The sequence below is a fragment of the Styela clava genome, chromosome 4, assembly GCF_964204865.1.
Source record: "Styela clava chromosome 4, kaStyClav1.hap1.2, whole genome shotgun sequence".
In the NCBI taxonomy this organism is placed as follows: domain Eukaryota; kingdom Metazoa; phylum Chordata; class Ascidiacea; order Stolidobranchia; family Styelidae; genus Styela; species Styela clava.
The window spans coordinates 9,488,597-9,514,921 of NC_135253.1; the positions used below are offsets into that span (position 1 = coordinate 9,488,597).

A 26,325-nucleotide genomic window follows, 5' to 3' on the forward strand; every position below is an offset into this window, starting at 1 on the left:
ATATTTGCCATATGCGGGCTGGGAATGTTGCAGAAAAGTCATATCGAACATCAATGTTGGGAGTATTTCTATATGATTTGGCTCTAATTTTTGTCTTCAATATTCTAACCGATAGCCAACCCAGTTTCTTCTGAGGGCCTGTGACTTTGGCTTAAGATTTGGTCGCATTGAGAAGTAATATCAAATGTCATAAAAGTTGTGAATTTGGCTGTAATTTTTATCTTTGTTATCCTCACTGTTATCCTACCCAGTTTCATCGAAGGACTAATCACTTCAGCCTAAGATTTGTTGGCATTGAGAAGTTATATCAAAATTGTGGATTTTCTATATAATTTGGCTATAATTTTTATTTCATTATCCTCACTCATTTTCATCTGAGGGCTTGCTTAAGATTCTATCACATTGCTGCAGCTAACATCGATGTTGCATTCAAATGAAAAGTATTTCTAATTTTTTAGGTCAAAGATACTTCCTTTCATGATGAGAAAGTGAAGACTATAAAGAAAATGGTTGAACAAGAAAAGTTAGAAGTTGAGGTTTGAATATTTTTATTTTGTTAATTTATTGAAAAGATAAAGTCAGGATTCTTTGTAATCAATTGATCTTGTACCATCATTATTAAATCTTAGGTTCAATTTCATAAACATGTTCTGATACAATGCATTTTCCAAGTTATTTTGCTTTATTTTTGTACAAATTCATGATCGGGTGAGGGAAATAATACGAGTTTCTGACTGTTCTTCGCACACGGCAAATTTATGTTAACAAATCTTATTAGTTCTATAAATAAGGTTACATTTGAATGTAAGTCAGATATGATCAGAATAAATGGAATCTTTTGCAATAGCCATGGAGTTCTCTCGCATTCAGGGTAAGACTTTGTTTATTGGCTTAATAACGATCCCAAACCTGAGTTTCTGAACTTAGATTCCAACATTGTTTGACAAACTTTATTGTTAGTGGCTGTAAGAATAACAAGTATTCTGGAAACTGAGTGGGTGATAATTGAAGTTTCGAAAGCCCAAGTACTGACAGTTAGATCTTCCAAAGGCCATGAATTTGAAACAAGTAACTGGTTAACTATTCTCGTACCCAAATTGAATGCCAACTAGATGAGGGAGGGTTCGTCAAATGATTACGATGTCTTATCGATTTTCCTCATTCCCGGGATAAATTTGAAAGTATTCAAGATTACAAAAAGGCATGTGTTGAAAAATTGATCTGTTTTTACCATGAATTCATCATATTTAATTTGTTTATCATTTTTGCTTGTTTCTTACTTTCATTTTTGTAAATCCATTTTTTTCTTGCTCGTTTCATAGCATGTTTTACAATATTTTTTTGTTTGCCTGGTTTTGTTGGATATTTTTTTATTTTCTTTTTTTCTCAGCGTATTAAAGAAGAATATGCAAAAGATCCAAACAAGAAATTGATCGAAGATCTAGGAACTGCTCAAAAATTATTACAAGATTTAGAAAAACAGTTATGGAAGGTTGTCACTTTTTTCAAAATAAAAAGTTTTTTTCACCTTCGGATTCTGGAAATATAAAACCACAATTCAATATGTATCATGAAACTTGGTTTACAGAATCAATTTACCCAAACAAAAGCGTTATACCTCTGCAAATATAGAGCTGTATTCCTGATTGACAGTACATTTTACGTTTGTAACCTGAAATTCAAACCTGTTCTCCATACACCAGCCTAATAGTCTTTTACAGAAGCAGTGATGATTTGCACCATTTATACAAATAGACATATACAGTTAGTTCAGTGGTTCCCAACCTGTGGTACGTGTACCACTGATGGTACGTGAGAGCTTTTCAAGTGGTACGCGAGCAGATTTGAATTATTGCAACAATTAACCTTTCAGTTGGCTGAAAATATGCCAGCAACGCTTTTTCTTACTGTATGTATTCGCTAATTAGCGTTTATGGATGTTTCCCCAAGCATCAGTTTCCTTGTAACTATAACCAAGGAGTCAATAATGACGCAACACGTAACAATTGCAATTTCTGCACCCAGCCGCTCTGACACTTTTTTCGCTCAAACAGATATTCAAGCATGGTTGCAAACATTGGCTGGTTTTTGTAGTTTTGAGTGATATTCGTCAGTTTTCAGTTGTGTTTCAAAAAATAATTGTGCATTAATTAACTTACGGTAATTATCATTATGTCTTCTGCGGAGCTTTACTTAAGTTGCAGTAGTCAAAATTGAATCTCGCAAATGCTGCGATGGACAAGGCCAAACTTAGCTATATCAGTATCCGCAAACGGCACATTGTTGATTCATTTTAGTAAAAATGATGATGTAAGGCACGTAAACCAGTTTATATGAGCCTACAATCAAAACACTCTCAAAATAAGCATGAAGTTTGGAATAGTAAAGCATAGGGGTAATTTTTCCGGGGTCAATGGTCGTGGAAACGTCCACAGCTCTGGTGCGCTATCAGTTCTCGTTTTTAGAGATCGCCATCGCCCGCTATTGCCCACCTTAAATGAAGCGATATGGGCATATTGTTTTTGTCCGTTTTGCGTTTTACGCCACAAAGGATGTAGTGCCACATTACAAAATACTTCCATAGCACATTTCTTGTGTCTTTTTCTCTACGCCAGAAAAGGAGCTTTGTCGGTGGTACGCGGCCATAGTAAAAAAACAGTAAAGTGGTATGCGGTCGGTAAAAGGTTGAGAACCACTGAGTTAGATGCATAGGTTTTCCTGATGGTTCTTTCTGGTTGTATTTTGAAACGAAGTTAGTATTATGAACTTAAGATTAATCATATTGTTTTAATTCTCCCAAGTTCCTTGGTATTTTCTTTCTCTTTAGAAACGACATAGCGGATAAAAGATTTTCATTTGGTATAACTATACCTCTACTGCATGATATATTACTTTAATTTTTTTTTTTGTGAGATAAATTGAACTTCATAATGCGTTATTGGATTAGCTGTGAATAGTATCAATTTCCTATTGAATCTGTGAAAGTGATTTTTGTGACATTCTACGTTTGTCTCTATATATCATTGCATTTTCTATGCATGCAGCATGTTTTATTCAACTGCTGGAAAATCCAACATCCTCAAGATGGCGCTATATCACCAGACTGTATTTTTGTCTTTCCAGTTTTGATCACTATTTTTTGAAGTCCCATAGTAACTCGCTCAAAAAGATTTTGTTACTAAGTAAGAATCATACATGGGACAGACAATGTTCATTATCATTAGTTTTTATTTTAGGAATTTTGTCTTACAATTTATTTAACAGTTTACAAATTCTATTTTTTTAGATACAGGCTGAAAGTTCAAGGCAGGCACAGGATATCCCTATTCAGCTAATAAATGAACATAATATGAGAATTCCAGGTATGTTTAGTTATTTTTTTTCAATTATGTCGGTATAAAGAAATACTTAGAAGTAAATTTTGCGATTTATTTGAAATCAAATCTGATTTTATACCTGGTCGAGGTACTTTTTTTAAAAGCTTGAATTAAAAGGACTTGAGCTTGAGATCTGAAACATGTGATATCAACATAATAACTAACATACATTCTATTAGACACTAGTCCAATATGTAACATTTTGGTAATGTGAAACAAGATTGTAGATTCTGAGAAAAGTTCCAATTGAGCTATTCAATAATCAAACTCATGATTTGAGAATTTCAAATCTTTTACTCTTTTAAAAAATTTTCTGCAACAGTACTCTGGAGTTACATTCTTGCAGATTATCATTTTTTTTAGTGTTGGTCTCTGAGCATTTTTTAAACTCAACACTAGTGAGTATTTCTTTTAAAAGTATAAAATTCAGATTCCGGAATGCATGAAGTTCAAAACTTTTGACTCATGGATTGACTTTGGGGAATTCAAAATTGTGGAAGTGAAAATTTCAGATCTCTCGAAAATGAGATATAAGTACAGTCCATTGGGATCATATATTATTCAATCATATCTGAAAATGTCCGCTACATTGTTCCAAGAATTACTTCCCGGTATCAGTCTCATATGATTTCACACCTTTGACTCCAAACACAGTGTCAAGATAATGTTATGTTAACAAAATCATAAGCAGTCATGGTGCATCTATAGGCTATCATAACAACGGTATGGTCAATTAAAATGGGCTATTCAGGCCATCACCCTTTGATGACCCGTCTTTATTTTTCAAATAAAACAGAAACAGCAAAATAATACATATACCTCATAATGTGGATTAATGGTATATTTCTGACATATACTAATATTCATATATTAGATTATTGTCGTAAATTAAAAATTATAATACTAGGTCTGGGTGTTATCAGAGTGAACAGAGTCCTGTTGAAATTTGGTTATGAAGTCAATTCTCAATTTATTTTTGCCATTTTTTTTTTCGTTTTGTCATAATCAGTGTTTATGTAAGTAAGTTTTTTTACTTCTTTTGTTAAGTACACTTAATTAAGGGGGCCAAAAAACTATAAAGTAACGATAAATAGCATTTTCAATTTAAAATATTTTTGAGACTATAAACATTCTGTATATCTTATCCAACTATTATAGTTATGGTTGGCCCACTCCTAATAAAATGTGAAATTATTTGGAAATGCCTAATATTAGGCACTTGTTTTTATTCATTTTAATTCGAAACATGACCTTTTTTTATGTGTTTTGATAAAATATGCTCACCCACGATATTTCCATATAAGTAAAATATCACACCCTATATCCGTGTTGTGAATGAGCAACACACTATTTGATACTTCCTGCGTTGACTAAGAAACGTAGAATGAACAAGCAATCCTCACTACTTCCTGTGTTAGCTCGCTGGGTTTTACTTCTGAGAGCTAACTCATAGTAAAATGAATGAAGCGCTGTGATACTGCGAAATTACAGTGGTCTAGCCATTCGTGTGACATGCTGTCATACCATATTTGTGTGATGTTGCTCATAATATTATGATGCTTATTTGCATGCCTCGCTACAAAAACTTATGTAGCTATATCGGTAGTTTTTAACTAACATAGCACTTAGTTTGACTCTTAGATGAGCCTCAAAAGGAAAGGTCTAGGACTCTAGGCAAATTAGATGGCGATGATGGATATGATGAAAAACAATATCCTAGTGATAATATCAGATTCAGAATATTTTACTTTTCAGTTCGTTCCTGTTTCATCTCAGATATTATTGAGAATATATATAATGACTTTTACATCAACAAAAATTTTCATTTTCGAAGTCTTTTATGTCGTCTACTTTAAATATCATCAATTTCAAATTTTGGTTCGATGCAAAAAAAAAACTCTTGTGTATATCCAGAAAAAAAATTTTGAAACTGGTGCTTTCGCAATGAATAGTTCGATAAATATTTCGAATGCGTTGACATGGTTTCATATCCAAATGCTTGTTATAAGGAAATCTTAAACATGTACTAAAAACTAAGTTCCATACAGTCGAACATAATCTAGGAGTTACGCAGCATAGGTGCTTTTCATAGAAACTACTTTTGAGCAAAACAAAATTGTTGACAATAGAACTGAAACACTTTGTATTTCTTATATAAGATCACTTGAATTCAGAAAGTATACTTATTTTATACTAGTTTCAATATTTCATTGTGATTTAAAAGCTTCCAAAATTCACAAACTGCAATATGAAAGTATCATCTTTTCTATATGACTTATGATTGAATGAGATTTGACTTCAAAAAGTGAGGAAAAAGCAGTATTTCATTACAGATATTCAAAATTACTGATTTTTAGTGAGGTTGGATTTTTTTTCAGTGTTATCAAAGGTAAATCTGTGAGTATTTATCTGAAACTATATAAACTTCCAATAGAATAGTTGAATCCACCTCTGTCAACTAATAGCTTCTTTTGAATTGATCAGTGTTATAGAGATAGCTCAATTCATCTCTTTCATAAGCCAGATTCATTGGGGCACTAATCAGTTTGTGATCGTATTTTTAAAATAAACCAAAAAAAATTGTAAAAAGCATTTATTTAAATTAAAGTGAGTCATGAAGAGGAATTTTAAAATACTCATTTGTAATTCTCTGGGTAAGGATATCCTTACTAGCAGCTGTGGATCCATGTACATGCGGTGATGCAAGAGTGTAGCCGACTACAAGTGATTCAAAAGTTTTTTGGCATAACAACTCGAATATATTTTAAGTACATTTTGTTTGACCGAAGTCCAACTTTTTCAGACGAGCATAAGTCAACTATCATAGAATCCATCAGTGCAAAAGCACTGAAGACGTACCCCTATCCGGTCCCGCAAAATTGAAAAAAATAAGTTAAGGTTATATAGGCTACTGTTTCCTCAATTTTAAAGGGATTTCATGTTATGTTTCGAAAGTAGTTATTATTGGCAAAAAATTCAAATAAATTGAAATTAAAGGAAGGGTTCTGAGTTCAAAATGAATTTCACTCCTTCAATGAAATGCGATATTTGTTCGACAGTTGTTTCTTTAGTGTCAATATTGATGTAGGTAGTATTCCATCTGGTACAAGTCGGTCAGCCAATATAAAGACATTTACTATTACAACTGCCCAATGTAGACCTTCCCATGTCAGCTAATATGCTTGTCAACAAGTTGTTATATACTGCTTAGCAGTCTAGAAATTAGTAACAGGAATATTCTAATAATCTAGGTTAAATAGAATTTTGAGTGTAAGCTGTCTTGGAAGTGTTACTCTTCAGAAAATTAGGCAGTGTTACTGTGAAATTCCTCTTTTGTTAGCTGACTACTTGGTATAGTTTTACCACTGAAAAAGGTCTATTTAAATTATATTTGATCCATACAAATTGGAATGACAGAGTATTGAAGGGAGGTTTTTTCTTCAAGGCGTGATCGATAGAAAAAGAGTCACTTTCATATTTATCAGAAACAAATATATTAAAAAATGTAGATATAATTCTGGAATATTTTCAGATGTACCATTAGGGATTAGAATCCTAATTTGATGATGTATTTTTTTTTTTTTTCAGTTTTTTTATTACAGCAGTTTTTTGCTAAATGTTATTTTAAAAAACACAATAGGTTGAAGCTTTTGTAACATTTTTTCATATTGGGAGTTGGACCATTTTTTAGATTGTACATTTCAAATCAAGTGAGCTCTATTTATTTTTATCTACTAATTGATGAGTGGTGATTATGGTAAAACTGCATATGAGATGCATATTTTCTTATTAGCTTGATACTTATAAATAAGGTATTGCGAAATTACTTACCTTACTTTTTTTTTCTTGTGTATAACCAACCATCTTATATGGATGTTTCTTCTTTATATTTTGTATGTATAGCTTGTTGCTCTTTGCACAATGGCCACTACCTTCATTTTACAATATGGAAAGTTTCTTTTATTTCAGAGTGAGCATGATTGACCTTGCTTAAGCAAATGCCCTCAAAACATACATAAATCAGCAAAAAAAAAATTATGAGCGCTCCCGAAGTATGTGCACCAAGATGGCGCACAACCTGAACCCTAACCTGGTAACACATACTATGTTCAGGTTGTGCGCCATCCTGATGCACATACTCTTGGAGGTCCCATTCATGTGTGTGTGCGAATTGAGGTTGTGTGCCATCTTGGTGCACATACTTCTGGAGGTCCAATTCATGTGTGTACGAATAGAATAACTGATATTCAAATTGAATTCTCAGATATCAGACGCAAATCTACCACCAGTCTTCAAAATTTTCATTTTTGCTGCTTGGGTACTCTGTTTTCTTCATACTAACTTTTATGTTTTCTCTTCAGATGCTACAGGTGATATGGCTGATGACAATAGAATGACAGAAGTAGAAACATCTGATACAGAGGTAGAGACTTGTTTTTAGTAAATAAATGTTGACTATTTTAATTTAACCAAATTCGTGATGACTTCTGTCAAATTTTACTGAGCACAATTTAATCAGGGTGCGGCGGCATAGTGTTTAAATTTCAGGCTAAACTGTGATGACGTCGCAAATATCTGATTCAAACGATATTCCCACCACCTCGCCCAGGGTGTACAAGTTGGTTGGGCAACACTGAAGTGGAAATGTTCTGTTTTTTTTTCAAAGAATTCTAGCTCCTCCTTCTCTGCTTAGAATGCTAATCGTTTGCAAAAATCTGGAATCATTTCGTTTTATAATTTGTTTAAAAAAAAGAATTTTAAATGGCAATGGTGCTAAATATAAATCATGGATGTTCATGATGTTCCGGTGAGAAAAAGCTATTTTAATCCAATCTCACTTTTCTAATTATGTACACTTAAATTATATCTATAACCTAAACTACACCATCAAAACTCAAATTACTTTCTATTCTGCTTGTTACCCAGAAAGTAGCATTGAATCCTATTTTGTTGAATCCTATTCACCTATATTTTCTATATGTCAAGTCGGTGAGTTGGTAATCTCATGAACGTACTGCTCCCTACTATAATAATTCTCTATTTTTATTGTTCTCATTTTTACAATCATTTCTTTTATTAGTATGGTTTGTTTGCTATGCTGTAAAAATATGATACAACGCCCAAAGTTTGCTTATGGACATAATTTTTCCCTTTATTTAACAGAAAGCTATTATAAGCTAAACATACTTTTGTTATATTCCATTTTTTTGAATAGTTTTCATTCTGTATCTATTACAATGTTCGTATTTAACCATATCAGTATTTAAAAATGAAATGTGATTGGAATTTGACTCGTCTATGCAGCGGTAATATTTATGACATCGACAGTAGAAGTTCAGTAGAAGGATAGTATTATTACTGGTGCATCATGATAAACTACATAGTTATGTTTGAGACAGGTATTGCTGTTCTTGTATTCATGATACAAATATATAAGACCAGAAAAGCAAAATATGTTTTTCAATTTTTCCATATTTTCGTTTTGATCTCATTAGTGTAGACTGATATCTTGCCCTGGCTAATTTTGGAAAAAGGCTTGATGTAACTCGTTAGTCATTTCCCATAACTTTGGCCACTCAAATAAGTGTCTTTAAACTTGCTTCGATAAAGTTCTCTTCAGGAAATAAAAGATCTCAAGTAAGACAATGTCATTTCAAGTGACATATTCAATATATGACAATGACCCACCTTATTTAGATGTACATGTAATATTAGGAAAACTGCTTTTTATATAATTCATTTCAATTAGATCTAGGGAGTATAATGGTATCGATTTATGGGTGAATTTGTAATTACAGTAACACAAGAAGATTTTTCATACTAGTCACACATGATGTGTTTAATATTGGATATGCTTTAAATATGGTGTTGATATGCAGGAAAACTTTATGATATGCAGTCAGAGACTTGTAAGTGATGAGAATATTTTAGAAATTGGTAAGCAGAAATTTTAGTGTTCAGGAAGTAAATATAGATATTTCAATGCTTTTTGTCGAAGTGTTCAATCCTAAAATGTTTCCCCTTTTTATTTGAGATATTATACACCAACAATTTCAGTTTATTGGAATGTAAAAAAAATTTACAGATATATTTGGAATATCCCAAACCTTAGTCTGTTTTGGAATATACCATAGCCTAATTGATGTTTATATTACTTTCGTTTTGGGAATTTTTTTACAAAATACCAAGTGGGCAACCAAATTGTATTAGGGCCTTATCAACCAAGTGGGATTTCATGGCACCAAGCTTCAACTACATTGTCTCCACTGTTGTTTGGATTATCTGTAAATTATGATAAACTTGATCAACTGAAATACTTTAGATACCTTATCTATTTGAAAGACAAATAATGTTATTGAAATTTGCTATTAGGTTCTGTGTGTTGACCTTTATTGAGCAAATCATTGTCGGTTTTATCACATATCGTCACTGCACAGTGCACACCCTTCCCTGGGAATTACGCTAATGATTAACCTACAATATATGATAAATGTTGCAGTTTTCGTAACTTACGTCTCACTTGGTTGATAATTTAACCGTTCGTTGGATTCCACTTGTCTGAGGTCTGTTTACTGTTGAGGGTCAGTTATGTATTGTTCTTGTATCGAGTGAATTTTGATTTCAAATAGTTTAGAATTCGCTTGTTATGAAAAGAAATGGAAAAAGGAGGCAAATCTAGTGAAAAAAAATCTGGTGTTTTTGCGAGGGTGAAATTTCGAGAAAAACCTGTTGCCAGCGACAAAAGTTCTAAAAAACTGAATCGACATAGTATGCCATCTATGCTTCCCGATGGCAGTGATATGCCTGGTTCTATAGGATTTTATAGCTCTTCTCCGATAAATGCATGGGAAGAACCTTCTTCGCTGTATTGGCATGATGGACGTGGACATAGTTCTAGTTTCAGTATTCCATTTGATTCCATGCATAAACCCAGGTTTCCTGTCAGTCGTGTGAGCAGCTTTTCTCATCCATATTCGTCGCTATCAGAAGAACAACCGAAAGATTGCGATGTTGTTTCACCACACTTTGTTACATCTAACGTGCAGAGTTCTACACCAAACATATCTTGGGAAAATAAGGGCAATTCTGGGGAACCAGGACAAAATATTTCTCAGATACCTCTATTAAAGTCTTCAAAAAAATCACGCTTATCGAGACAGCGATCAGGAGCTATAAGGCATAATAGGTCTTTGGTTAGTAAAATGCATCATATCAATTTTTATAATCTTTTGTTGATGAGGCAATACATAATCAGCAGTCCTGTATTTTGTATTGTATACTTTCATAATTTATTTTGAACAAAAGGAATGTATATGCCATGGTGCATGCTATCTTTACTGATTTTATTTTCATATTTATGTCATATTCATCGAGCGTGCTGCCTTCGCAATATCAGATTGTCTCTAATGTAATACAAATCCTCTTTCTTTATTTTGTCTTTGTCAGGTATCTTTATTTATTTTATGAATTCTTTTCTAAACAGAATAATAACGTAATCAAATTTTTTTAAATTTTTTCCAAATATCAGCATTTACAGAATTTTCGGTAAAAGTATGCAAATCAATGCCTATTTTCCTAAGGCATGCTTGTGACCTATTGTAAATATAGTTTGATATTGGAATTATTTTGCAGAATTGTACTATAACAGTTTTCCAAAATTAATTTAGAGTAAAATACCTGTACATTTTTTGTCTTGGCATACAATATCGTAATTACTTTATTCTCAGTAATTACTGTATATACTATTTATAATATTGAAGTAATCACAAAATTAGCTTGCGTCAGACTGATCTGGAATATGACAGTTAAATGAGAAAAGATAGCATTACAAATTACAATATCGCGTAAATGTGGTTTTCACCTCGCCCACTATAGGGATAGGTCAATAAACGTAAAGCTTGATAAGAACACACTTGCTTCACTCTACACCTATGTACAATACTTCAGGAAGATATTTCCATTTTTAGAACAGTACATTGTAGTTCATCAAACTAAATTATTGTAAACCTGTTTGCATTGAAATTATACCATAACCTGGCAATATGATTTCAATAGAGAAAGGGGCAAATTTTTAGTAAAAAATATCAATTTTGCTAATCTAAATTATTAGGTATCGGCAATGTTGAATATCATTGAGTTTAAAATCTTGTTTGCAATTCCACACTTAAAATAAATAAAATGAATGAAAAACAATCACATGATAATATGTTATGTCTGGATAAAAAATAAATGATTAACTAAACCTACTTTCATTGTTAATGTGAACATAGTTCTCCATGTACTAAGTTCACACATCAGACATAAAATAGATGGAATTTTCTATGCTCTTCAAAATCATGTTCTGATGTGAACATCCAATATTTTACTGTTATATCTGTCTATATGGCAATGTTCCTATACAGAGCATGCCATTCATATCATTAGGACCATATTATATCCATCCTTATTCCAAACTACAGGGTAAATACTGATAGAGCATAGAACCTGGGTCATTTGGGACATATAATAGAGAGGGCGCTCCAGAAGTGTGTGTACCAATATGGAGGTAACTAATTTTATTCGCCTACTTTACATCAAGTTGTGTAAAGAGATTGAAACATGTGGGCAGGGGGTATATTAACTTGGCTAACACAGGCAGTCCCCGACCTCGTAATGGAACTAAAATAAGGAAAATTATGGCCCAACCCTAACCTGGTGCACACACACCTTAGAGAGAACATAACTTTTGTGCAAAGGATCCTATGGTAAATTACTGAATCCGTTGGTACAGTCATACACAAACAGAAGCTCCAGAGTTGGATAAATTTTCTTCATTTCATAGAAGTAATCGAGAAATCTATGAGTTCTGCATTTTTGGCCATTCTGTATTATTCATGGAGTAGAAAGATTATCTATTTCCTAGCAGTGTTTCTTACTAATCCAAAATTTTGTTTTGTTAGATATCAGCATAAATTCAAAACCATTGTTCAGTTTCATGTCCATCTCGGCATTTTTCAAGTCCGGTTTCTTCCTACTTAACTGTGTCATTCTTCCTATATGAATTATTCATTTTCGAGTGCTCTGAATATAAAAAAGAACTCTCTTAAAAAAGAATTTTCTTTCTTACACAGTGTTTTATTTTTTATTTTATTTTGAATATTACACTTCTTGCAATATTGAAGATGTATCTATCTTTGAGAGCCTTTTTTGTTTATTATGTTGAAGTCCAGCAAGTTCATCATTGTCATTTTATGTTGTCTATATCTATATGACATTGTCAATAAAGTCAATATCCAATCCCATTTTCTAATCCTCAAATGATTCATTCTCAGACGATGACCTTTTCTACATTGTTTCAAACTATATCTTTTATGTTATCAACTTATCATTTATGAAATATTACAGTAATATGCTGAATTTTGCATATTATAGAAGATTTTCTAAAAATCATGCGCATTTCTGTTTTATGTTGAATTTTATTTTCCAATTTCTCATTTTAATGTTGACTTCTTATTGGCTCACACAATGATTAGATAGATTATATACTGATGTGGTATCGCCAGTATCAGTACCGATATGACCCTGTCAACGGTGACTTATGTGCTTGAAAATGGTACACATTGTGGATTCTTCATAACAACAGTCTTAAAAATTACCTATTTGCTATTATTAAAACAGTTGGTATTGTCACCAGTCACCACCAATGAATTGGTTACTTTTCTACAGGTGGCACAAAATGTAACCATGTTTACCTAAAGTTGGCTTTGATTCATTATTATATGCAAATTATTTTCAGGTAAAAAGATTTCGAGATCCCGATCAAACCACAGGAAAAGACGCAATGTCAACAGAAGGTGGCCATAATGAAAATACAATATCTCATAATAACTCAAATGTAAGGATTTTATTTTAATATTCCGAATATTACTTTCTGACCCAAAAAGGCTGGTTGCTAAAACAAGATACAAGTGCTGAAAAATATAATCACAAAAGTCTATTGCAGTAGTACTCAAAATACAGTGAGGCGTGAAAGTATGTTTTAATAAAAAAAGCACATTAAAAATACATGGATGGACCGTTGATATTCAATATAAAGAAATGTGAATATCCAAAAAAAGCGAGCAATTTTTAATTAGCTTCACGAGAAAAAGTGAATTGACTATGCATTTGTGGATTGTGCCCCATTGTTTGAGAACGGCTGGTCTAATGATTAGTAGTCAACAAAATTTCCAGCCAAGTTGTGCCGAGTGTAGTAGGAGAGTGCTCACGAATTATGCAAACTAGTTGAATTTAAAGTGTAATAGGACAGAAAAAGTGAGTCGGAAAAATTGAAAATGAGGTAAATAGCCTACCAGCTCTTTCCACCTTTACATACTAAAAATTAAATTTCTCCATTAGTTGTGGTGTAATGTTTTTTCACTACAAGAACAAAAATTTAGCACAAAATTCATAGGTCATTCCATGTTCCTAATTGCCACTTTCCAACTGGTTTTGTTATATTCCAACAAGTTTCACTACTTTCACTATCAATTATTTATTACAAACAATGGCCGCTTACCTTAAACATGAATGTGAAATTAAGGTGCCTGATGTATAAAGTCCATGTTTAACATATTTTATTACTAAGGGTATTTTTATTGAGGCTGAAGTGAACGTACGATCATTTGTAGCTGAATGTCGTACTTCTCCTTTAATGTTATTTTTAATATATTTGGTCATGGCCTGTCAAGTTCCAAACATGAGCATATGAGAAGTAATTTCAATGAAATGATCATTTGTAAGGACAGACAGTTGATATATTCCTGTGATAAACGACTCCTAATATATATTTATTTGAAGATATTCAATTTGAACATTACAGTCCGATCGTCATAAAGCGAAGGATGACGTTGGCACACAACGACCTATTATTATGAATTTTGAAGAAGAGGAATTGTTTGACCAAGCTGATGCTGTAAGTCCTTTGTTATGGATTTTCTACAAGGATGAACCTCTTGGTTTATTTTACTAACAGTAGCTGGTGACATCACAATTGACATTTTAGCAACTATGCAGACTTTTTTCACTCAGATTGATTATGGTACGGTTTTAAATATTGAGTTGCAACGTAGCAGCATTCATTTTGTCTTCAGGAATTTTTTACATTAAATGTGGTAACAAAAGAGTGGTCCCCGAAAAGCTGCTTTAGACTACGCTAAAATTACCCCCCATTGCAGTTTCACGCTGGTTGCCTATGTAACAAATTGCATTTTAAAGAAGTATACCCATTTACAAGTTCTAATTCGCTAAAATGCAATCAAAATTGGCATCAAAAATATACAATGGTAGTGTATAGGGAGAATTTTTATGGGGTCAAGGGTCAAAGGAACATCCATTGTTTCAGAGCTCCATGGAAGATCCAGAACGGCTATTTTATTTTTATATTGTTTGCAATAATTTATTGATATAATAGAATTGGAATATTTTAGTGAATATGCAATTCTGGGAGATTATTGCAAGGGTTGAATTTTTCTTGCTTTGTTTCAATGTTGTAATATAAATATATTAGAAATTATTGGAATATTATTTCTAAAATTCAATTGATTTGCTCTTGATTAAATGAGCATGGATTCATATGATCTTATTCAGTGTTTTCCCCTGAACAATTACCCTGATAAACAGCCATACCTGTGTAGTGAATTCATCATTCAAGTCCATACATCCGAAACAAATACCTCGCTAACTAACCCCATGCCCCAGATGGACTGGTAACCGGACAAGAGGTCATAGCTTGGCAATGATTACATCGTCCCACCAGGATAAAAAAATTTCCAAATTTCATACAATCTTTATCTATTGGTAATTTTATATTTTCTTTAATCAAATTTTTATCAAACAGTATTAGGTATGTTGTTTACTAAAATAAAGTTTTTTGTTTTTCAGTCTCTTGATCACGGACCTTTCCAGGATTTTGATAAACTTAAGGTCCATCCTGCACATACAGCTGTATTTTTATACTATGTATTTCGAAGTCATGATCCATGTGCTTTGGTGAGTTCTTAATAAGAAAGTACATCGTAAGCAGAGAATACTTATCAAGATTACTACATCAAGATTTTATGTTTCCATGCCCCCTTTAACTCTCTCCTACATAAAACTTTGGGTCGTTTTTATTTTTGAAATTTGTAAAGAGGGAAAACAAAGCTTTATATTTAAAGCTTATGGAATAGTTGTAGCATTTTCTGTAGAATTATGGTTATGTGTTTGAATATAGTAGTATGATCCTATCTATATTTCTCTTAGCCTTTGCTTTACCGATTCTGACTGCAAGAATACTTAAACGAGAATCAAAACAACAAAATTAATTTAAGGCTTTAGGTTTGAATCACAATAATATATGGGTAATTAATTGAATATATAAATTAAATAAATAAATTATAATCACCGTATATCAATTAATACTGAAGTTTTGATGTGAATTGGATTAATGATGGGTATTTAAAAAGACTAATTTTTTTTCAAAAAAGTCTTTCAATATCCACTTATTTGCCCCATCAAAATAAGTATTAATTGTTTGAACAATTTTTTCCTCTTCCACCAGTTACTTGTTTTGAGTGTTGAACAGCATAAACTGATATCCAACACAAAGGAATTAAACAAGTCAGCAGACAACATATCAAAAACCTATATAAATTCATCAGCGGTAAGTATTTTCAATCACTTTCTCTTTGAATGTGGTATTTTGATTTAAAACTAGACATACATTGATACCCAGATTAGAGCCAGCCACGATGTCACTCCCACAGAAGTATGCTGAATGAAACTAAATCAATGAAAAGTAATGTGACACTCTGTAGAGAGACAGTTTTCGCCAGTATCCCAAGAACATCTCTGGTCACAATTATGTTATTTTGGCTGTTAAATCTAGTTCAGCTAAGCTAAATTCAGCTAAATGCAGTTTGAAATCTCCATTTTGATATCAGATATTCGATGTGTGATTCTTAATTGAAGGTATCTTTGTTCATATATAGTTTGCTCAACTTTTTAATACCTTAGGTCCTTATACTCAATACAGGGCAGTGCATCCGTAATATTTAATTGAAAGAATTTAAAGTAAAGTTAAAGTAAAAATGACTCTGTGATTGTGATAGATAAAACAGAATATAACTCTCCAATATCTGAAAGTATTCGAAACACAACATACATTTATATTTGCTGAATGTGATAAATTTTTATATGGAATTGATTCAATTGCATACACATAAAAGGATCACTCACTTATTGGATTCCCTGATTTCAAAAACATTTAATTTTAAAATAATGTCTCTTTTAAAACAAAGCACAGTTCTAGCTTGCTCCTCTTCCGTTTATCTACCTTCAATCTAACTGACTTCTTTATTTTTTTAGATATTGAGGTTCAACGGATTGGATGATGGAATTGCAAAAAGTATAGGTTTGTTTTGCTTGGTGTTTATAATATTTTTTGTTAATAAGAAGGAAAAAGAAACTCGAATGGAAGAAAGGTTTATTTGTGATTAGGAGCAGAATAATAGCGGGAATAAAATGTTATGCAAGGGTAAAAAAAATTGATGGTTATGATAATGAGAGCTGGACTTGAAGAATTTTTGGTTATCAGCCTTTCTTTACCTTATGCTTAATTGAGATTCTAAGCATTCTAATAGAAAATCTTGTCATACCACAAATCGTATTTTTTTATGAGAAGCATATTATTACTTAAAATCTTTCTTTGTCAAATAGTTGCCATTTGAACAAATTTTTAATATTAGTATACAGGGAATGGGTAGAACTGATTAATCAAATATTTCAAATACCTTCAATCTAAAATAAATCATTTTAAATATGTTTAATATCAGAAATATTCTGTATAGAATTACAATGTATATTCAATGTTTGATTTCGGAAAAGCCAGTAATAAATGATTTGATTGAATCTTTAGTTTTGCAGTTTTTTAAAATTGAATGAGGGCTGTTTTTGCTGTTACTGTTAAACTTCAATTGCTCAAAGTGATAATATTAAATATTATATATAATAAATTTAGATTTAATTGGAATATTCAATTTGTTAGTACAATATTGTTGTTTTACAGCATTGCATGAAGCATATTCTTTTGCAATTGTTTGTTACATAATTACATTACTCTAATATTTGTATTTCACAACAGTTGAAGCAATACAATCCAAAAGCTTATCAGAGGAAGCTCTGCGATCTGTTTTTGATCCTGCAGTTCAACACGCTCTCAAAACGGTGAGTTCTAGATTTTTTACAGAATATTGATCATGAATTACACTGACCACAAACTGTGGAATCTTATATCAAGAGAGTTATTATTTCAAATAATATTTGTGTGATCTACTTTGTGTGATTTGTATTTGAAGTACAAGGCTTGTAGGTGAATTGGATTTGAAAATATTTTTATTGGAATAGATATGCAACTATGTTGTCACCGTAGGTGAAATATCATGAGTTCAAATCCCATGCCCCCCACCCTTACATATCAGTGGATACTTGTACAGAGCCTTGTTAGGATTGAAAGATAAAAAATAAGAACAGGAATATGGAATGTTAACCTGATCATTCCTGCAAAGAAACTAACCTTTTTATCATCTTTGTAATTGAAATATTTACATTAATTACACGACTCGTTCATATCACCCATGTTTAATGCTTTTCACTTCAGGTGAAATTTCAGTTAGAACAATTCTGCGTAAAAAGAGACCAAGGACTTACCCATTGCTTCGGCGAAGATAAAGTAACCAAGAACATGGATTTTGTCCAGGAAACCAAAATTGTTGAAGAAATACTTGCTCCTCTCATGCAAGATCTCGGGTAAGTGCATTTTTTGAACTAAATATCTAAACCAGGGGTTCTCAACCTGGGGTTCGCGAACCCCCAGCGGTTCACGAGAAGATTTCCAAGGATACTTGTATGACAGTCGAGTTTTTGTATGTTGCTGTTTTTTATTATCCTTTATTACTACCATGGGAAAATGCGTGCCCATTGAAACTAGACGCCAATTGAAACGTAGATTTTCCCTGATCTTGCGTTGTTGTGATTATAATGCAACAATGTGAAATTCAAGGCTTTGCGTACAAACTGTGAAATCTCTAAAGACAGTGTGCTGCGAGCATTGGAGAAGTGATTATGCTTATTGTAACTAGGGAGAGATCTTAAGAATTCATTAGTTAGGCAGACGACAAGGGCAATAATGTCAACAAGACGATTTAATTTAGTTACATATGGTCAATAAATTGGTGTTGCAACAAATTGTTAGTTAATATATCTGTATATCACAACTTTGTTTGGTGTCAGATTACCAGGGGTTCGCGTTGATTGTTGTTGACTCGGGGGGGTACTTGACAGAAAAAAGTTTGCGAACCCCTGATTTAAACAGTTTGTTGAATCATTAGTCACAACAACAGTTTGGCTATTTCTAAAGTTATTCAGTTTGGAAATGGATCTGATCACCAATTAATTGTTCTGCATTCGTGGGTTTGGACAGAGGAGGACGTCTTACATGTATAGTTAAGTTACACTAACAGCCCTGTGGCCAATACATTTTTTTCACATAATCATACTCTGCTGAATTTTAACTTGCCCACACAGTGGAGAGTGGACTACTCAGGCAGCCAACTGTGGAGACTGGAGAGTGTATATAACTTACATTACATAAATAAATAATTATATGTCATTATTATTATATTTTTCATTATGGTTCAGGCAACCTCAGGCTGGTATTGATGATACAGAAGCTGTAAAAAAGTGAGTTTTTAGTTTTTTTGTCATTTTCGCACAATATATTCAACACATAATGCCGATTTAACGAATGGAAAACAAGATAAATACTAAAAACTGGCTGATGGGGGCTACAAAGCAGTTGTTTTTTTCCCTACTTTTACCTTTCTAGTTTCATTGCTTGATAAGATTATTTCACAGGATGTTTTCACTTCGTTGAACCTAAATTGTTATAATGGGATTCGGGATCTGGCAATCAAATTAAAACTATGCATACCACTGGAATGATATACAGAGGGGCCATGGGTTCTAAAATCTCCCAGAAAGGGGCCACAAGACATAAAAGGTCGTTAAACACTGCAATAGACAATCGCTCACAATATGCTGACTATTTGTTATTATTTCAGTACTGCTAAACTTGAAGTGCTTGAGAAGTTACTCAGTCAATGGACTGGAAAACGAAAAAGCAAAATCACATCAAGAGTGTTCGGGTCAATGTTACGAACAAGACCGGTGAATAAATTGTTTTTAGAAGATTTTCTAAGTGTGACTATTATTATAGGCGCTCAGTGCTACAATAAAAGACTAACAATTAAATAGCAAGTTAATAATACTAACTAAGAAAGATACATTGTGATTTCCATGATGATTAACCTTTGTAAAATAATTATGATCCTGCAAGCATCATTCATACAAAGTCGTGCGACCTTTTCAAGTTGAAATAATCTTTCACTTCAGATTGTAGTCACTAATGATTGAGATAGAGTATTACTTTTTATAATAATTTATTTGTAATGAAACCCTGTAGTAGAAAAGGTTTCTCAAAATGTTTGCTGAGTGACGACATGTTTTCGTGAATCTAGAACTTCTTCGTTAGGTGACATGTGCAATTATTGAATTTCGAATTTTTTGCAAAAATATTACCAAAAATTGGCTATGGCGAAGCCTTCATTCTTTGGAAAACTATGACATGACACAGTTATAACCTGCAGTTTCTGTCACCAAATTTTCTTGTTATTAAAAGTATAACATTTCACCTTTTCCAAGGTTCAAATGAGACCAAAAGCTGCCGGTAGTATGGAATCAATTATCGATGACCCAAACAAACGAATAAGTATTTTCGAGAAGAAGTTCGGCAAAAAGAAAACTACGTCAGGAACCGGTTAGTTGAATACTTGAAAATTTTATTTGCTTTTTTTTTTGAGTAGCTTAGAGGACATAGTAACAATACATCTAATAGTTGTGGATTTTAGTTGAAATTAGGTTCAATTTGTCTTAAAACATTGTTATTTCAGACTTAGAGTAATCAAGCTTTATTTATTTTGCTGATGTCTGAAGATAGTTTTCAAATTTTTTTGTTTATTCATTCAAGTATTTATTTTTGGATTAATTTTTATTTTTCCTTATTCTTTTTGCTTTCAAAAAGACCTATTTTTGAAATTTGATTTTTTTCAAGCAAAGTAGTAGGAGCATAAAATAAGACTGCAAATTCTCATTCGTACAATTTGCTAATATTCTCAGTTTGTTTGTCTGTCCAAAGTATAGCCAGTTATAATACGTTTCATCTGGATAGGCTTTGGCCACTTCCACTACGTTAAGAATGTTTCAACATAGAAACAGTTTTTTTCTGTGTGTTTATGCATAGTCTTCACTCCCTTTTTTGCAAGAAGATTTCCCAGAAAATGTTATTTTGGTTTTGCGCAACTATGTTGGATCAATATATATGTACAAGAAAAGACTTGGTCTTTCTTGTTTGAAACCTACCAGTATATTTATGGTAAATGGTGCAATATGCAGTATAAGAATTCCTTTTGTTTGAAGGAGTACCAGCATATTGGAAGATAAATGGTTAAATATTGTTCTGCGTATAGTATTTCAGTGTATACCAAAGAGTTGGTTTAGTATTCGATATAAAAATTACGGATTACTGATATATTTGAGGGCAAATGGTTTAGTATGTAGTGGAAAATTTTCTCCAGGTATTCGCATTATGGTTCTATTTGGAAACGATCATTACAGTATGTGATACAAACACGTTGAGAATTGCCAGTGTTTTTGTGGTCAGATAATAATTCAGTATGTTTTTTTCTCCTCTTTTGGCAGTACCAGTATGTTTAGAGACAGATGGTATAAAATTTCTTCTGGTTACAATAGATATTTGAAGATTATTCTAAAAATGATAAAGCACCGAGTTGAAATGTATTGGAATTTGTGTGAATTAACATATTTTTTTTTCAAAGGAACTAGAATATTTGAAGGCATATGGTTCAGTATCTGGTCAAAAAATTCTTCTGGTTTGAGAAGTTCCAGTAATTGGTCAAGAATGTAAAATCAAATTTTTTTTATTGGTCAGAGTAGTGACAGAATTTTTAGGGCACAGGAGTATGGGGAAAGGTATTCTGGTTTAGGCAGCCAGCGCCAGTATATTTGCAACAAATAGTTCAGTGTGTAGTAAAAATGTTGGTATATCTGGTTTCAACAATAGCAATGTGTTTGAAGACGAATGGTTCAGCATGTGGTCAAACTTTTCTTCTGGTTTGAGAAGTACAAGCATATTTGAAAGGAAATACTCAAGTTATGATGCAAAGTTTCTGGTCCCAACATTACTAATATATTCAAAATGGAAATTAGCATGCCGGTGAAATTTTGCTTTCTTTATAGTCAAAGAATCATCAAAACGTGACAAAGCTTCAAAAGCTAGCAAAGAATCGAGTTCTTCTGTATTTCATGTTGGTACTACCGTCCAAATTGACGGACCTTTTCCAATAGATCATGCCACACAAAGCAAATCCGAAACCCCAAGAAATTCTGATTCTATTTTATCACCAACATCATCGAATTCTCCAACCATCAACAATGTGTTTGAGGAAAGCCAACCATCTCCCAAAGATAAGGCTAATCAAGAAAATGATAAAAATGCTTCGCTTCGAAGACCAGGTGTTTATTGATTGAAAAAATTGGTTGTTAAAGGGGAATCTAAACCAATCTTGAAGTTAATTGAAAATATGATTTTGGAGTTTCATTGAATCAACATTTATTTCAATCATTTATTCCAAATTGTAATGTGTGGCTAATTTTTTTTGTGATAATTTAGTTTAGACAAAGCAGGCAATATTGAATAATGTGATAACTTGATTGTTATAATCGCAGGATGTAGTCCATTATGCCCAATGTGTAGGAAATTGTGTATATTATGCCATACGGATTACGAACTTCAGAATTTTTTTTTTTTTAACAATTCAACCTAACAGTTAAAAATAGGGATGTATATCTAATTCCAATCACCATTTGCATGAACTTTTCTGTGGTGAGCTATTGGGCTGCCATAATATAGACAGCGTCTTGACTATCAGAGTATCTACAAAAAATGTTATACCTTACCACATTGCCGCTACAGCATTAACGGTATCAATGGAATTCCCCTGAATCGCGATTGTTGCTTCTGTACACATTTGACATTATGTGCAACTAATGCAGACACTGGTTAATAAATTACTAAACTAAACAAAGTACAATATTACCATTTAACTGATAAAATATTTCAGCATTCTTCTGGTTTTGCTGAACATGGGAAGTATTCTATTCATGCATTTGTAGAAGACACTTGAACTGAATGCAAAATTGTATGACACCTTTGGGTTGCTATGACACAATTTTTTTCACCTGGAAAATTGTGTGTGGAAAATGGAAATATAATCTGATGGCTGCACTAGTGGCTGACAGTGACACATTTTGCCTAATTATGTTTTCTTTTTAGGTTAGACACCTCATTTTGAGCCCCTGTACATCATCTTATCTAGTGTGTTATTAATTGGATAGGTTAGGCCAAACTCAAAAGATTGCTGTTCTCCTAAAATATAGTTGTAATAACATGGACTTTTTGTGTATTTTGTTTGAAGCAATTGTAGAATTGAGCATCAAATGATTTGTTGAGCTCGAACAAAATGAACAGAACTGTTTGAAGTAAATTATCGATTGTATATAATTTATGGTATTGACTGTAATTTTGCTTTGTTTGATGCGCTTACTCTGAAGTGAAAGAAATCTCCCATTACAAAGTTCAATGTCAATTCATATGTTATTGACTCGAGTATTATGATCATATCAAACATTGATTTCTCTTCCATGTATAATTATCGGCAATTTGCACGTTTGGATTTTAGTATTCATTCAAAATACCTTTTTATTGTTACTTTTGTGTCTTCTATCATATCGTGTTATAACCTTTTCCTAATGTTAATTGCTAAAAAAAAAAAAGAAAAAAAAAAGGCGCGAATGCATTCTTTACTAACAGCATTGCTATTTTGTTTCAGCTCAATTTTTCTAACATTCCAATAAGCTTCCATACTAATATAGCTACATAGTATCACATGGACAAATAGTATAGAGCAGGGGTTAGCAAGGTTTTCGAACCAGGGGCCAAAAATTTTGTCTAATTAGTCAGTCGGGTCATGTAAGTGTGACGTCAAAAGTTACATTTTAAGAACAATATTACAAAGCAAAGGTGGAAAACAAACTAAATTTAACCGCAATCTCAACAAATTCCCTGAGCTTTGCTAAAGAAAACGCTAATTTTTACATCAAAGTTTGGTTGGGGCAGCATCAGGCAGGCCAGATTGAATTATCCAACGGGCCGTATTTGGCCTGCGGGCCGTATTTTGCCCATGTCTGGTATAGAGCAAACCCTGTAGTTTTGCAATGGAAATTGCTTCCTACCATTTTTGCATGTGTTACTATGAACAAGCCTGGTGGCACTCTCACACGCTTTCTCTATCGCTACTTTTTGTTTTGCGGTGCTAATTTTTTGTTGATTCCAACTTTCAAACAGCCTCATTGATGTTGTCCACAGTGATTCCGGTCATGCAGACTACTCAACAAGATTCTCATCCAGGAGATGGTGGACATGTTAGTCAAATGATTGGTAAATTTCAGGATGTCGATAACAATAAATCAGCATCAACAAACAATGCAGAAAACTCTGATGTACTGGATGTGCCGGGAACCAAGAAGAGCAAAAGGTATGCCTTTTATTTCTTTCAGGATATATCGTTATAAAAGATTATTGTTGTGTGGAAATTGCTTTTTCACAAAAGTTTGTTGTTTTATTTTAATCCATGGGAATACTGTTTTGACATTTACATTGGTCTCTTTATTTTAGGGGGGCCTGACATACAGCTGTGCCCTTTGTTTCGCATTTCTTGTTCTGACTGCTATGTTGGCCAATTGTATTATTGCGTCGCATCTCTGGAAAAATACAAAATCCATCTAAAATTGCCAATAGCATAGTAAATAACATTCCTCAAATACATCTCTTCTTGATTTTTTATTAAAGTTGTGCTTGGAATATGCTGAGTGTAATCAAATATCATCGGTTACATACCAATGAATTATTTGCAATTATTGTTCATTTATTAAGCATTGGAAGATCTGGTAGTTTCCGTGGTGACAAGAGACATCGATCAGCAACTGGTAAAAGCAACAGTGATCCAGATTCCATGGCTGTTGAGTCTGCCATTAGGTAATAACACTTCATAATATTTTTAAAGTTGTAAATTTACCATATGAAATGTAACCACTTTAAATTTGTTAAAAAATTCATTCATTTGTCAAATCCAAGATACCATGATAGCATAACCACAAACCTTTCATGTCGTTTCCTAGCGCGCCTGCCTGTTAGAAGCTCGGGTTTAAATCCCATGCCCACCAACACCTAAATTGGATAGGCAATGCTTAACTCTAAAAGATTCTGGTAATTTCAAGCTATAGTATCTCCTTACCTGATAGTGCTTATGTAGAGCCTCGTTCTGCGGGAAAAGCATATAAAACACATCTCAAAAAAATTCATATATTTTCAATCTGTTTCAATTTTCAAACAGAGGGAACGGTGATACGTCTAGTCAGATGTCAAATTCAAACTCCACATCGTCAATGGTTTCTACTGGTTCTATCAGTCTCTCAGGTTCGCAAACTTCAGGATCATTGTCATCCACAACATACGAAGATATGATCGCACCTTTGATCGCCGCGAACCCTGAACTTGAAGTCGAACCTGATTATCAATGGTCGCAAATGACACCACGAGATGTTATCAAACAACAGGACAAAAAAGAAATCAAACGACAGGAGATCATTAGCGAACTGCTTCACACTGAAAAACATCATGTTCGAGATCTGCTTATAATTAATCTGGTTGGTATTTGGCTTGAAAATGTTTTCATCGGTTTTATTTGACATGGTTTTGCTGTTATTAAAATAATTCTTACAGATTGATGTGTAAGTTGACATTGCACTAAATCAGTGTTTCTGAATGTAACTCTGTGTGAACCCCTGGGGTTTGTTACCCATTTGGGGAGTTTTTTTCTTCAAATAGAACCCCAAAAAATCAGACTATGCTCAAAAGTCACTTGACGAATTCATACTCCATCAAATTTTTGAAATTTTCATAAAAAATTAGCTTCCCCCTATTGGTGGTCTGATTATCATCTGGTTTTCACGTAGCGGTTTGGAAGGTTGCAAAGGTTAAGAACCACTGCTCTAAAAGTAAGTCTTTTTATCAGATTCCCATTTTGGTCATTATTTACCATGTGATAAGCTGTTTCAGATATCAGTGTGACCCCCGACCCTATGCTTTCAGATATATATTTCCTAATATTTTGTTTTTCCTTCTGGTGATATATTATACCACTAATTCCTGGTCGCTCCAGAAGTGTATGTACCAATATGAAGGTAACTAATTTTGTTTGCCTACTTTACACGAAGTTGTGTAAAGTGACTGAAGCCTATGTGCAGAGGGTATATATATTCACTTGGCTAACACAGACAGTCCCCGAACTCGCAATAGAACTAAAATAAGGAAAATTGGAATAAAATTATGGCCTAACCCTGTACACACACTGCCCAGGTACCATTTCCTATATATACTTATCTTGAATAGCTTAAATTTTTAAATTTCCAAAAGTATTTCATTGCAACTTGATGTATAACTCTCATATTCACTTCTTTTTTTGCAGTTGTTTTACAATAAAATGCAAAGTGAAGGTGGACTGAGTCAAGAAGATCTTTTCACAGTATTTCCCAATCTTCAGGAAATCTTATCAATGCATCGAAAATTAAAAGATGCATTGATCGAATTGAAACAAAAAGATGGCCACGTTATAGTAGAAATCTCACATGTACTGTTAGAAATGGTAAGAATTGACTTCGTTTCAACAACCCACACAAGTAAAAAAATACTAAT

The 26,325-nt window shown here is 32.8% G+C and overlaps 1 protein-coding gene across 3 annotated transcripts in view; it reads left to right on the forward strand.

Annotated features, from left to right (window-relative positions):
- LOC120327030 (rho guanine nucleotide exchange factor 12-like) overlaps nucleotides 1-26,325 on the forward strand; it is a 43,455-nt gene that overhangs the window by 6,932 nt on the left and 10,198 nt on the right. Inside the window, exons 8-25 of one of the 3 annotated variants that reach the window (XM_039393408.2) lie at nucleotides 459-536; nucleotides 1,391-1,492; nucleotides 3,287-3,362; nucleotides 7,739-7,800; nucleotides 13,153-13,251; nucleotides 14,218-14,310; nucleotides 15,279-15,386; nucleotides 15,937-16,038; nucleotides 16,743-16,788; nucleotides 17,518-17,600; nucleotides 18,034-18,182; nucleotides 19,074-19,115; nucleotides 19,496-19,601; nucleotides 20,136-20,250; nucleotides 23,917-24,106; nucleotides 24,505-24,606; nucleotides 24,965-25,277; nucleotides 26,099-26,275. In XM_039393408.2, the coding sequence (XP_039249342.2) occupies nucleotides 459-536; nucleotides 1,391-1,492; nucleotides 3,287-3,362; nucleotides 7,739-7,800; nucleotides 13,153-13,251; nucleotides 14,218-14,310; nucleotides 15,279-15,386; nucleotides 15,937-16,038; nucleotides 16,743-16,788; nucleotides 17,518-17,600; nucleotides 18,034-18,182; nucleotides 19,074-19,115; nucleotides 19,496-19,601; nucleotides 20,136-20,250; nucleotides 23,917-24,106; nucleotides 24,505-24,606; nucleotides 24,965-25,277; nucleotides 26,099-26,275 (2,043 nt within the window). The remainder of the gene's footprint in view (nucleotides 1-458; nucleotides 537-1,390; nucleotides 1,493-3,286; nucleotides 3,363-7,738; nucleotides 7,801-13,152; nucleotides 13,252-14,217; nucleotides 14,311-15,278; nucleotides 15,387-15,936; nucleotides 16,039-16,742; nucleotides 16,789-17,517; nucleotides 17,601-18,033; nucleotides 18,183-19,073; nucleotides 19,116-19,495; nucleotides 19,602-20,135; nucleotides 20,251-23,916; nucleotides 24,107-24,504; nucleotides 24,607-24,964; nucleotides 25,278-26,098; nucleotides 26,276-26,325) is intronic. The other 2 variants (XM_039393409.2, XM_039393410.2) reach the window with 2 other exon arrangements.